Source organism: Trematomus bernacchii, unplaced genomic scaffold (assembly GCF_902827165.1).
Source record: "Trematomus bernacchii unplaced genomic scaffold, fTreBer1.1, whole genome shotgun sequence".
Classification (NCBI taxonomy): domain Eukaryota; kingdom Metazoa; phylum Chordata; class Actinopteri; order Perciformes; family Nototheniidae; genus Trematomus; species Trematomus bernacchii.
Window position 1 is genome coordinate 1588716 of NW_022987720.1, and position 13576 is coordinate 1602291.

The following is a 13576-nucleotide window of genomic DNA, read 5'->3' on the forward strand; positions in this document are numbered from 1 at the left end:
CCTGGACACTTGTGTGCCCTCATAGTGTTGTTTACACTGGTAACCTAAACTACTGCAGTCTATTTGTACTCAAATATTGACTTGTAAAAGCGTGTTTACAGCTTACATGTATGGAAATGTTGTTTATTCTCATTTAGGAACGGCTTTTGAATTGCTATTTACTTTTACAACTTCAACTGATGCTTTCATTTTGAATGATATGCCCAAAATGACATCAAACACAAGGATTTTAGTAAAAACAACACACTTTATTTACTAGGCAGTATAGAAAAGTATAAAAAAACATGAAAACTTGGCATGTATAAATGCTTTTATAAAATCCTTTTTTGCGCAAAGGCTACTATAAAAAAACAAGGCGTATACAAGTGTTTGTAATGGACTACTGCAGTCTTAGTAAGAAAACAAAATGATGATTGAATGTACAACAATATAAAACAATTCAAAAGAAATGTATAAAAACAAAAACCATACAAAAGTTTCAATTTGTAGCATTATATAAAATATCAGTGTTTAGTACCCTCGCTTTTTATGGAGAATATAACATTCAAGTGCAGCTTGGTTTTACTCTTACTGGGTGAGGCTCATTAAATATAAGCTTGTTTCATATTTTGTAAATATATATACTTTTCTTTAACACATATGCTTGTTCAATACAGGATACTGTGAAGGCCAGAAGTAAATTGAAATGAATTTAATTTCTATATGATAAGGTGCCAATGTGGTGGTCAGGTAACACTAATAAGGGTGGCCCCTTATGTTGTGTAACACATGATCATTCATAGTTTAATAACAGCGCTTCTGGCTCAGTAGTTAAGTGTTTACATAATGTGGCATGGACCAAACAATTGTAAAAAATAACAATAAAAGAAACAGAAACGTTTCATGACTGAAATAAAGAGGTCAGTTTTCAATCCATTAATATGCCTTTGGAATAATATGATAATGCTTAAATACTTAAAATCAACACTGCTCCATTGGCCAATTGTAAAAAACAAAACAATAATAACATTATCAAAATTAAACAAAAAAGGAAATAAATTAATCAACTTGTTCTTTATATTAATATTAAAATTCAGAATTAATAATACAGCCCATTGAAAATGATATAGCCACCGTTTCCCATTTATAATACAACATTTAAAAAAAAAATGACAAGACCAAGAGTAAGGACGTACAATAAAACCCAGAGCAAATTCTGTATAAAAGATTAAAAAAAAAGGTTAGTCTTTGGTTGGTTTAAAATCCAACAAGTGTGAGTGTAAAAACACCAATGGCAAAGAGCCTCTCCCAACTGTTGTACCACAACAAAAATGTAATCCGCCGCGCTGCGTCCAGCGCAGGGACTGCTGATCTTTCACTTCAACAAGTGTCTCTTTACATGACCAGTGTCCTCGTGGGGTAAGTGTTGATGTACTTGTGGCTCTGCTCCGAGGCCAGGACGTGCTCCTCGGTTTTCCCACAAGTCACCTGTTCCCAGGGACTGAGCTGCTGTTGACAAGGGATGACAGGAGGATGAGTTTATTAGCAATCACCACCATTTTTGTATCATTTTTTTAAAGACTTAGATCAAGAATGAGTGTTCTACAAGGAAATGAGTTGGCCTTTCTGGGTTCCCTTTTATCAAAGACAATGGTTTTTTGAATGAGTTTTTGGTAAGACGACTTAAATGGTGGTTAAAACAAGCTTTTCAAGATTTTCATTGTTTGTTATGCGACACATAATACGTCAGTAAATACCCAACTTATGAATCTTTGAAACTTTGAACATGTCTTTATAAAGGGGGTTCTCAAAAAGTTGAGACTAAACGAGTCCACATTTAGTTATTCGACCATGACGTATAGAGCATTTTTACTTTCTGGCAATCATATTTGAGTGGTTTTAATATGAAGAGATATTCAAAAGCCCAATGGAAAAGTCCCATTGGCTTTTGTCGAGGGAGTCCTTGCTATGCTAACTTCCTGTTTGGCCGACAAAAATACATAAATCTTGCACCACACTAGAAATGTGTACACACCTGTAGTGGGCTGCCCATGCCTCTGCGAGGGTGGTGGTAGGCTTTGTGTCCATCGTCACTCAACATTGAGCTGGTGAGTAGGTCCTAAATGAAAGCATACAAAACATATGTTAGAGACAGAAATCTAAATATTTGTGAGTGATTAAGAAAAGCTTTGTGTTAGAGAAGTTGAAGGTTGAAGGAGCTTACAGGTACTTCCTGTGCGGGGCCGCTTGGGGAGAAGAGCTGTGTGTGGAGCTCTTGTCCTTCCCACTGCATACACGGGCTCCTCTCACACGGGGACTCCACCTAGGATCCAGAAGAAATCCTGGTAAATATCACGAGAAACTTCGATAGTTGCAGTTCAAACCCTAAACCCATTATTCCTCAAAACTGTGTTGCAAAACTAATTCAATTTCTCCACATTTGCTAACAACAAATTCTTATCTCAGTCTCACATTTGCCTGCATGTTTCTTTTATACCCATGTGCTTGTTTTGAGTGTAAAGTACCTCTTGTTTGATCTTCTTCAGAGGAGGCTGGTCGATGGCACACTCCATGGGCTCCTGCTTGATGGAATCTATCATATGCTGCTCCGAAGGGGAGTTCTGGGGAAAGAGACCAATCCTCCAAGTAAGTCACAAGGAAACAACAGCAAGCACAACAGAACGCAACATACCAAATGAAAGCCTTGTGATATTTCTGAAGTTCCTCACCAGTAGTTTGACGGGGCCATACTTGGCCTCCTGCATGGCCAGGGCTGACCTGAAAGGCGTGGGCGTACAGGGGGAGGACTCCAGGATGGAGCGACGGATGTTTGGAGTTCTGAACCTGAGAGTTATAAAGAAGATTTTTTGTTAGGTGCCATTTACCACAACTTTGTATGATGAAAAATATGTTATTTAGAGAAATACAGCAACTTACATTTCATTCTGTGTGTGGGGGCTGATGGTGTGGTTGATCACGGGCTTGGTGTCCACGGGCGAACTCATCCGTAAACTGTCGTTGTCAGAGTGCTCCGAGCTCATTGATTGGTTGAGAAACTGTGGAACAAAAGGAAGCAAAGCCATCAATCAAAGTGGGAGGTTTATTTTAGAGCAATTTGGCAGATGATGGATAGAACACTAGGTCGGAACTACAGAGATGGAGAAGAGAGGAGAAAAGAGGGCCGGTGCAAATTTAAAATGATTGAAAAATATGGAGACAACAGAGATCTAATTCTAAATGATTGGTGGTTGATATGATCAGGTGGCAGGTTGGTGATTGGATGGATTCTGACCCCAGGCGGCTACTTTTACTACCTGTGAGGGTGAAAAGGGGAGCTTTCTGACTGGTGAGGGCTTGGGAGTTGAGCAGGTGAAAGCAGCCCATGCTCTGTGAGCAGTTCCTGAGCCCTGATTGGGCGAGAGGACCCTGTCTGTTCTGAGAGCGCTCCTATCACGGAGCCCGCCGGTAGTGGCCTCACCCACTGAGGAGAGGCTCTGGGAAAATGGCGGGAAAATATGGGTCAAAGCCCACTACTTGGTAAAATGTATGTTGCTACTTGCTATGCTATCCTTTTTTAACTTAAAAATGTCATCTTACGCCCAAACATAATCTAAATGCAGATACTTACTGAATCGATGACACAGTCCATGAACTCTGGAATAGTATTTGAGAACGTTGGATTGTGGTGAAGGCTGTTGTTGTTGTTGTTATTATTGTTGTTTCTGCCGTTTGAACGTGATGCAGAGGCGCTCTCCTCAGGTAGGCAGCTCTGACCCAGAGGCAGGGCGGGGGCGTGGTGGTGAGGTAACAACATGACGCCCTCTGAGCTGCTGGTCAAAGCGCTCTGGCTGGCCCAGCTGGGATAGGGCAAATTCATCTGGGGGAGAAAAAGATACAAAGATTCAGAGTTAGAGCACTGCGAAGAAGAATCATCTGGAGTTTCAAAAAGGCGCGAGAGACACATTTCAAGTCTGACAAGAGGAAAGGGAACTTTTATGTCAAGACGTGTTGTGAGGAGGGTTGCACAAGGGGTCACGCACGCGCACTATTATGGCGCTATGGTTCTATTTCGTCAAGTTTGCAGAAACAGACCCCCCAGATGTTTCCTCCTCACAGCCACACACATGCAACCACTGTCCTTAAAGCCGGGGTCAAAAACGCACGCACATAAATTGTGCTGTCACTTTAATATTTCATAGTTCCAATAAATCGACATTTAAAAAAGAATCGCAGTATGGACCCAATACAATATCCAAATCCTAGTAGGTGCAAAATGTACTAAATATGGTATTCTACATACTTCCTTGATTGCGACAGATACTCCCTCACAATATGGTCATTGTAATGTATTTTTCAATGATAATGTGATTAATGTTTAAATAATGCAAATTTCCGATAATATTGCAAATAAAATCGCAATTGCAAAAAATATTCAGATCTTTTTTTCCAAAGACACATGAGCGACTTACTGATAGTGATGGCTTCCCTCTCAGCTCATCTTCTGTTGACATGAGCAGCATCTCGATCTCCTTCACCCTCTGCTCCTTCTCGGGGTCCTCCTCGTTATAGTGTCTCTGCGAAAAAGTGGGCGGGAGTAAGGTTTTAGTGACAGTCCATATTATTTTCTAACAATCCTTCCTGTAGCCGCACTAGAGTGAGTGCGTTTACTTGCTGTGTTTACCTGTATAGCAGCAGTTCCATGCTGGGGAATGTTCCGGATGTTAAAAGGCAGCGTCATCTGGAACGGTACCTGTTAATCCAATCAGAAACACACGTTAAATGAATAAATCACCTGCAGCAAAGCAATCAGAATTCTATAGTTTCCCCCTCCGTCACTCCCTGAAAGCTCACTCACCCTGTGTGTGTCGGAGATGTAGTAGAGTTGCGACAGTGGAGACATCTGCGTGTGAGCGGGCGAGTGGTGGGGGTAGCCCATGATGTGATTGCTGTTCTTGACGTAGCCGTGGCTGATGGAGAGCGATGAGTTGCCGTTTTTTGCCGTTAGCTGCAGATAGCCCTCCTGCTCCACCTTTCTCCTCATGGTGGAGTTCCAGTGGTTCTTTATAGCGTTGTCAGTCCTGGGTGTCACAAAGAAAAGCATGTATTAACTTGCAGGGTATTTATTACAAAACACATGCGCAAAGACATGCTAGTGATACTTGACAGCGTTATCAATTCACACACACACAGATGTTGCTACAGATAGTCACACACACATCTGATAAGGTTATTAGTAAAAGCTCAATCATGTCTAGACTACATTATCTTTTTCGTCTTTGTCTTAGTCATTTGATTCTCGGCCCTTCTCTATAAAAAAATTAAAAAACCACTGTGTCTTTTAATCTTTATTCCTCTGAATGTTCTGCCACTACTTCTCCTCTTAGTTGTTATTTCCCTTCAGTGTCCTCTCCTCCATTTCACCCTCTCAACCACAACATTGCACAATCAACCAACCAAGAGCTCAAGGATTCATCTAGCTTCTCTTTTTTTCCTCTCTCTGCCTTACCTGCCGGGGAGCAGCTTAGCGATTTCGGCCCAGCGGTTTCCCAGCTTCTCGTGGGCCTGGTAGATGATCCGGTCCTCTTCCTCGGTCCACGAGGTCTTCTTCACCTCCGGGTTGAGGTGGTTGTGCCAGCGCTCGCGGCATTGCTTGCCGATGCGCCCCTTCAGGTGCTTGGCGATGACCGACCAGCGCTTGGCTCCGTACTTCTGCACCAGCTCGATCACCTGGGGTAGGTGCGTGTTTGTGTGTGTGGGGGTTAGAGAAAGAGGAAAGACCAGAGGAGAGGAGGAAGAGCGTTGCAAAGGTAGAGAAGTATGTGGTAGTGGAAATGCGTGAGGAAAGAGGAAGGAAGGAGCAATAACAGGGAGGAGAGGGAGAAGTAAAGGGGGGGAGGAAAATAACAAGGTGAAAAGTATGTGAGGGGGGAGAAAAAGACAATAAAAAACACGTTAGAGAAGAATCTCTTATACATTGTGCCAGTGAATGCTTATCCTCTCCTTCTTCCTTCTTTCTTTATCTTCCTTAAGAGGTGATTGAGAACACCTGCTGGTGAGCAGGGAGGGAGTTTCCAGTGGAACGTTAGCCACTCTGCTAATCATTACAGTGGCATCTGGGTGGAAATATAACGCCTTTGGACTTGTTCAATAAACACTTCACTGGCTTCCATGGACTATGCATGCTGCTCGTTGGGTAACAGCAACTTTTTGGGAAACTCAAAATGTGCAACAGCAGCCAAGTTGTTGCTACAGAATAGCTTTTTTATTACCCTGAATGACACCCGATTGCCTGCACCTACATTACTCTAACATCTAAAGCACTTCTGCATTACTATGCAAGGTATTTACTATAATACACAAAGTGAAATGTGCTTTCTTTCTTGAATTTCATTTTGCATTTTGCTTACCCTCTGGTCCTCCTCTTTGGTCCAAGGCCCTTTGATGAGCTCTGGGTTCAGAACCTTCTGCCACCTGTGCTGACACTGCACATCTGAACGATTCTGGTAAATCACAAAGCATGAGATTAGTAATCATCGTTATGTATTGGGAAGTTATTTTGTGCATCTGTGCATGCAAGTGTGTAAGCACAGGCCCTCTTACTCACAGTTAGTAAGCTTGCAATGAGTTTCCAGTCTTCTGACCCGTGAAGTTCGGCAAGTTTCTTTAACTTCTCATCCTGAGTGAAGAGAAAACATATTGCAGTCTGTCAGCCATCTAATAAATATGTCACTGCGATGAACATCAGCCCACATCAGTGAATGTGGTTGGACCAGACAACAATGAAAAGAAAGGTTCGTGTGAGGTGATCGCCCCTGAGGAAATGTACATAATCAAATAACGTTGTATTGTACAGAAGGTTTTGAATGTGTGTGTACCTCTTCTCGTGTCCAACGTGTTTTGCCGAGGTGGCGTTTCCCTGCCTTGGCCAGCGCTCCATCATAATCATGTTCATACATCTCGTTCTCCTCCTCATCCTCCTCGCTACTGTAAACACTGCCGACATGAGAGAGAGAGGGAGAATAAAATGAACAAAAGGTGGCGACTGTGTGAAAATAACAGTGTAATATAATAGAAAGGTAAATAATAAGCACAATAAGGACCGGCCTGTTTCCAAACTACTCCCTAATTGTCTCTTTACAGAGCACATAAAGAACTCTTTAACTCATCAGGTGTCAACACAGACAGAACCAGTCATTCTTGAAGGTCTGGGTGCAGGCTTTTAGCCAAGACTGGGGAGAGAGAAAAAAAAGAGAGAGAGAGAGGGAGAGGAAGAACCGCAAGTGGGAGGGAGGGGGGGATGGATGAACAGGTTCCAATGTTTTTGGTTTCCACAGATACTGGGATTGGCACATGCAATCATAATTTCGTGACCCTGGCGTGTTCAGACCTGCAGTGACATTGTACAGCACGGCACAGTCATACATGCATGCACACACACACACACACACACTGACACTGAGTGACTGGTTAACCAATCAGAATGTAGAACACAGAAAACGTGGAAGCTAGGTAGGGTACCTTGGTGTGATAAAGAGCATTAGTTAAGGAGGAACCCCACTGAGAAGTGCGTGTGTGTGTGTGTGTGTGTGTGTGTGTGTGTGTGTATAAGAGGATATTTACTTTGGATTATCTTCCTTATGTATGTCCATTTACCTGTGTGTGAATACCTGTAATAAACAGCAATGACCATACACAACAAAAAACGTAATGGTGTAAAACAAGAGTATATTGTAAGTGAATGCATATAAAATGATAATTTGTGAATTGTATAAATTGGCTGTTTTTAAGGAAAACAAAGGAAAAGGACACCAAATAATAACTATATTCAAACCATTAATTGCTTCACATGAACAAAAAAGCAATTAAGAGACAATGAACAGAGTAGCTCTACTCATGTTGAGAATGAAACTAAAACAGTTTAGAGATAATAATTGCTCTTATCTCTGAGCGGGGTTGCTTTGTGTGAAGCGATCTATCACTTTCTTCAGGTTATCTGTGTAAAACCATCAGACTGAACCCATAACCCGAAACAATGATAGGTAAAACCAGGCACGAAACCCCAATGCAATAAGCAGCTTCTTTACAGGAAAAGCCCATAAAGAACGCGTACACAATGGTAAACTAATGAGAGTGACCGGAGGTTAAATGTGTGGCTATTCTTGTAATAGAACAAGGGTAATCAACAAAAAAATATTCAGCCACTCGTGGAAACAAGTGTGCACAAAACAGACACAGTTTCCAAAATAACAGTGAGCGCCCCTCGCTATCAGAGATGCTGCGGCGGGGTATGCACGTTTCAAAGCGGGATTAAAATAAACGTTATGCCAGATATATGACCCAATCTCAAAACAAAGCGAGAATGAAAACATGTGCCTGACTGAGGTGATGGTCCCCGGAAAAAAACTAGCTAAATAATACAAGAGAAACAATTTCAAAGCTTTCTATAACTTATTTTAGGACATGAGCTTGTGTGCTGCAATGCATTCTATGTGTCTATGAGCGTCTAGACTGAGTTAGACATACGCTATGCTTCAGTGTGTATGATTCATTATAAGCGTATTAAAACCAATGTTGTCCATGCACCGCTTTGCGCACGGCGTGGCACGCGCCTGTCCACCCGCCTAATGTTATTAATCCGCGTGTGTGTGTGTGTGTGTGTGTGTGTGTGTGTGTGTGTGTGTGTGTGTGTGTGTGTGTGTGTGTGTGTGTGTGTGTGTGTGTGTGTGTGTGTGTGTGTGTGTGTGTGTGTGTGTGTGTGTGTGTGTGTGTGTGTGTGTATTTGAGAGGGAGACCCCTTTCTCCCTCTCACCGCTGACAGCAGCGCGAGGAGCGCACATGCCAGATGACCACCACCTGTCATGGGCGCGCGAGTTAGACACACACACCACTACTCTGCTTTATCGGCCAAGAAAACAAAACAACGCATCACAAACACAAAACAGGCTTGTAAAATAAAGAGTTGACGAAAAAATAAACATGAACTCTGTCAATATGATGCACAACATTAATGCTGTGAGAAGAAAAACAGAAACTCCGTCAGTTTAACGCGCAAATAGAGGGAAAATGAAAGTTAAAGATACTGCAAATAAAATAGTTATTGGCTTGTTTGAGCTTACCTGTTTCTCGGCCGCCGAGCCATGTTAATATGTGTAGAGCGGCTCTCAGGTTGCGCTGAGCACGTACTTTCGCTATCTCTGCTGGTTTTGATCTACTGGCAGAGTCAGGTTGACATTAATTTAAACTACACAGCCTCTACTACTGCTCCGCCCCCTTCTAGCATCCCGGTAAAATTGGCGCTTCTGAGCTGTGCTACTGCGCATGCCCAGGTAGTATGCTTCAAAGACCATCGGACGTTACTGTTTGAATGAACATGTGGAAAGTCATAATTGTAATGTTCTCTCCATTAAATGTTGTCAAATTATAAGTAAACATAATGATTATTAAAATAGAAAACACACTTTTTAGGTTTTTGTTTTTTTCCGCTATGAAAGACAAAGTAAACTATGCAAACCGATGTTGATAACACTGCTTAGCCAGAACTACACTGCTAAAATATAAAATACTCATACCATGATTAAAACGTGTCTGGATAACATATTCTTGCAAGGGTCAATTGAATGTTGGTGAAATAATATTTGTGCCTAAATGGTTAAATTGTAAATATGCATAGGTTTATACACATTTACGAAGCACCCTGAATGCACCGGGCACTACACAGTCGACTTGTCAAAGGCGCGTTTCTGTTGGTTGTCCGCGCTAAATGCTTTTTGTCAACAATATGTGTGAGTTACTTCTCATCTGGTGAAAAGGAGAAGGGACGGAGCAAACAATTGGGGAATGGGTTTGGCATGTGTACAAAGTGAATGTGTAGTGCTGCTTTCTGTTCTCGGCTACTTGTTAGTAGTGTAGTGCTGCTTGCTGGTGTTGCATACACAGATGTTTCTCAGTGATAAAGCTTTCACGACCCGGCTAGACTATTATCATCAAGCGATAAAACAAGCTTTTGTCCTCACCAAGACAAGAAATAATGTTAAAAAAGAGAAACTAATTGAATGTCACTTCTGCTTGAGGTGATTTATTGCACTTAACTTCTAGACCAACTTCCTTTAAAGCAAAAAAGCCTTCATTTTAGAGTTGTTCCTCAAGTTACCTTTAAATCTTCTAAACAGGAGCTTGCTGATAATGTCTTTGCATGTATTCAAAATAATCCACATTTAAATTAGGAACTTGTTTAGCCTGTTTTTCAGCAACCTTCTCTCAAAGATGAGTAATGTAATTATGATCCAGCTGTATTGCATAAGTTCTGCTTTATTCTTTATTAATGCAACTGGCCACCACCACCATGTATTATGATTATCTTGTTTTGGTTGAGTTCTCCATCTTCCCTGCTCTAGGACTGTCATCGCTCCGCCATTCATTGCAAGGGAGAAGGGGGGCTTAATGCTTTATTTGTATAAATGTGTCTTCATTGTATTAGTTCCTCCATACGCGACCGTATTGTCCTGGTCACTTGTAATTACCATCACCCCAGACCAGTCTATTGTCCCAGAGCAGTCATCATAATAGTGGCCTGATAAAGGGCTACACACAGTCTTACACACATGGCCTTGGACTGCACATTTTACTATTTCATGCAACAGGGTGGACAGAGTGCTCAGTGAAGTGAATCACTCAGTGTGTGTGGACAGGGGGAAATATGAAGATTTACAGAATTGAACATGGAGTAAATGAAGTACAGCATGGGAGGTATTTTGTTTGAATTGGTCTGTTATTAGTTAAATATTGATGAATTGTGTTGGTTTAGAGGCTACATATGTGTAATATCATCATCTGCTTTAGACTTCAAGTGCCAATATGTCTTACTGCGAGCCTATAATTGGTGGTTGCCTGGTTGCAATCGCCTGTAGGCTTCAAATCCTACACACCTGTGTACACAAGCATTGTTCCATTCATTTTTGCCTTGAGGAGCTGGTGGTTCTAATCTATTCAAATTATATTTTTTTTATAGCAGCTATCCTACAAAATTGCCATACAAGATACAAAGTAAAAAGTCAGGAAATAGGAGTAGAATAGAAAACACTTCGTTGGGAACATTTAAAAACATCATACTGTATTACATCCGGACACATTCAAACAAAGAAAAGGACAATCAGTTCATTATAGTACAGCACAACAATAAGTAAACATCAGAAATAGCCAGTGATAACGCCATTGTAAAAAGAAGCAAAATAAATAACCAAAATCATACTTCAGTATAAACAAATATGTCATTCTGATTTTACATGTGTGAGTTGTGCACCTTTAAATATGTGTGTTAAGCTTTCTTCTGCACAAGCCCCTATGTCTCTTCCCTCGAGGGTATTATTAAAAACTACATTTTGTTATCTGAAACCAAATTGAATGAAAGGAGCCAGTGTATGCAAATTCACAGTGTAGATTGAGTAGGAAGCCTGGGACCCATTGACTCCTAGCTAAGGACATTTGCATGGGTGCGATTGGACAGGTTAAGGGCAGGTATTGTGATGGCCGCCCCCTTTGCAAAGCATTGTGTGCACAGGTTGACTCATTTGAATGATTTTTAATGATGGCTTCTGGGCTTGAGATATCACCCCACCATGCTTTCAGATCCAATGTTGGGAAGGCCAAACATGTGCATTGTTATGGTCTGTGTGAGAGTGTTTGTCTATGTGTATGTAAAGGCCTGTGTTGGAAAAGGGTTGATCCCAAGCCAAATAGTGAACTTGATCCTGTATGGTTATGTGGTTAAATAAACCCATATGTTGACTTTTGCTAATATATGTATATAAACATGCAAAGGATGTAAACATTATACTGCAGTACCTTTTAAATCCAGCATAAATATGAGGAACATTATGACTTTTACATTATTTTAAACCTGCTTGCTAATAATCGATTGTAATGGTCAATGATATTTAATATGTGTCATGTTTTTCAAGCAATTCACTAATTATTTTAATTTAGTTTCATAATTATAACCTTTACATTTTATAGGCTTCTTTAAGGACTTCATATGTGTTTTTGTGTTGACTCTAGTTTGGACCACCTGTAAAAGACTCCCCAAGTTGTAGGTTTTGCATTTGCCCAGGGGGTGAGGTCCTGTGAAAGACTTTTCCTATGATGCCTGGTGCCCTTGGCAAATTATGGAAAGCATTACCTCATACCCACTGCCAACTTTTGGGCTGTACTTCACCCCTCACCCAGTTGCACATAAGCTTTGTCTTCTACAATTACACCAGGATTAATCTGTTTTCAGATTTGCATGCTGTTGTTGACTAATTTGCAATACTATGCTTTCACTTAATTCCCTAAACCATGGCCACCCACTTGTTCTCTAACATTTTGCACATCTTTTAGAATTATATGAATATAATTCGGTTACAGAGGAAAATAATTATGATTGCAAACCATACTGTTTATAAGTCATTCAATTATACAATTTCTACATCATTTAAACAAAGCATGCATCCACTGATCCGCTCATTCTTCTAGCAATCTGTCCATCCATCTGTTTAATACATCTAATCAGCACAACATTAGTTCTCTAAGATATCCTCCTCGCCCACCACTGATTCATTGAGCAATCTTTCCGTGAAATCTGTGACCACATTATCAAGGGTGTGAGAATGAAACCCCGGCTTTTAGCCAGAAGTAACCCATGCTTAATTCATCTCTAAATGGGATTAAATTATCAAAGCAGAAAGACTAAATAAATAAATATAAAGAAACAAACATATTCATTAAATTCATATCGCTGATGATCACTGTGCTAGAGACTTTTGGTTTTTGTAGGTTATGTTAAACCAAAACAATGCCAGCTTCTAGTGGAACATAATGCATTTCCATTACATATCAGTTGCTCTTTGCCGCCTTTTGGTTTTGTGTCCTAGAACAATTTTAGTGATGCAAAGGAAGAGTTCCCTCTCTGTCACCTGTGTGACCCTGTAAAGTGAGCATGTTTGTGTCTGTTTACCTGTGAGTGCATGTGTTCTCTGTGCACGCAGTGGTTTATTTTGACATGTAGATGTGCAACCAAGACTTCAAAACGCAGGAAGTGGAATTTTAGAGGGGAAACCTCCACCCACTTTGAGGCACACGCGCACCAAACACGCACATAAAGAGACGCAAACTCTTAACGAAAGGTGACATTTTGCGACAATAAATAATAAAATAAAAATACTCCTGATATGAATGATACCCCTCATGTTTTTACATGCTTGCTCCTTTCAATTAAAGCTTTTCTTGTCAAATTACCAGTTGTAATATGAGCCATTCATTGTGAAAAGGTTTTTACAATTACCTAAGCAGACGTCTTTCTTCCTTCTGCTCTATTTTTAGATTGGGGTGACACCCCAAACCTCATATTCAATTTCACTGGTGCAGATGTGCAAGTGCATATTTCACCTAGATCACTGATATCAGATTATGTTATGACATTTTAATCGTCTTCTTTTTCATCGGCACGCAGGTTACTAGATGAGATCAGGACAACATCATCTATCAAAAACCACAAATGCACACACCTGCTGCTCACATATGCGTGTGAACATACTGTATAGGACATGTAGAAATGCAACAA

At 40.8% G+C, this 13576-nt stretch overlaps 1 protein-coding gene across 3 annotated transcripts; it reads right to left on the reverse strand.

Moving 5' to 3' along the window:
- Nucleotides 1-227: 227 nt before the first annotated feature.
- Nucleotides 228-9198, reverse strand: myb (v-myb avian myeloblastosis viral oncogene homolog). 3 transcript variants are annotated; one of them, XM_034143530.1, is made up of 16 exons: nt 9096-9198; nt 6855-6972; nt 6584-6655; nt 6387-6479; nt 5486-5706; nt 4835-5057; nt 4661-4729; nt 4449-4553; nt 3608-3856; nt 3294-3473; nt 2917-3035; nt 2709-2823; nt 2505-2600; nt 2204-2302; nt 2015-2098; nt 228-1485 (listed from the first exon to the last, which is right to left on the reverse strand). In XM_034143530.1, the coding sequence occupies exons 1-16, from the start codon at nt 9116-9118 to the stop codon at nt 1375-1377; spliced, it is 1977 nt and encodes a 658-aa protein (XP_033999421.1). In that variant the 5' UTR covers nt 9119-9198; the 3' UTR covers nt 228-1374. The 3 variants fall into 3 exon arrangements, with proteins under 3 accessions (XP_033999421.1, XP_033999420.1, XP_033999422.1); XM_034143529.1 differs by having other exon boundaries at nt 228-1488; XM_034143531.1 differs by lacking the exon at nt 3294-3473 and having other exon boundaries at nt 228-1488.
- Between the last annotated feature and the right edge of the window lie 4378 nt (nt 9199-13576).

Coding starts and splice junctions, on each gene's coding strand:
- myb (XM_034143529.1), bottom strand. CDS start 9,118: ATGGCTCGGCGGCCGAGAAACAG. Junction 6,973..9,095: donor GCTCGGCGGCCGAGAAACAG/GTAAGCTCAAAC, acceptor TCATGTCGGCAG/TGTTTACAGTAGCGAGGAGG. Junction 3,036..3,293: donor TCCCCTTTTCACCCTCACAG/GTAGTAAAAGTA, acceptor TTTGTTCCACAG/TTTCTCAACCAATCAATGAG.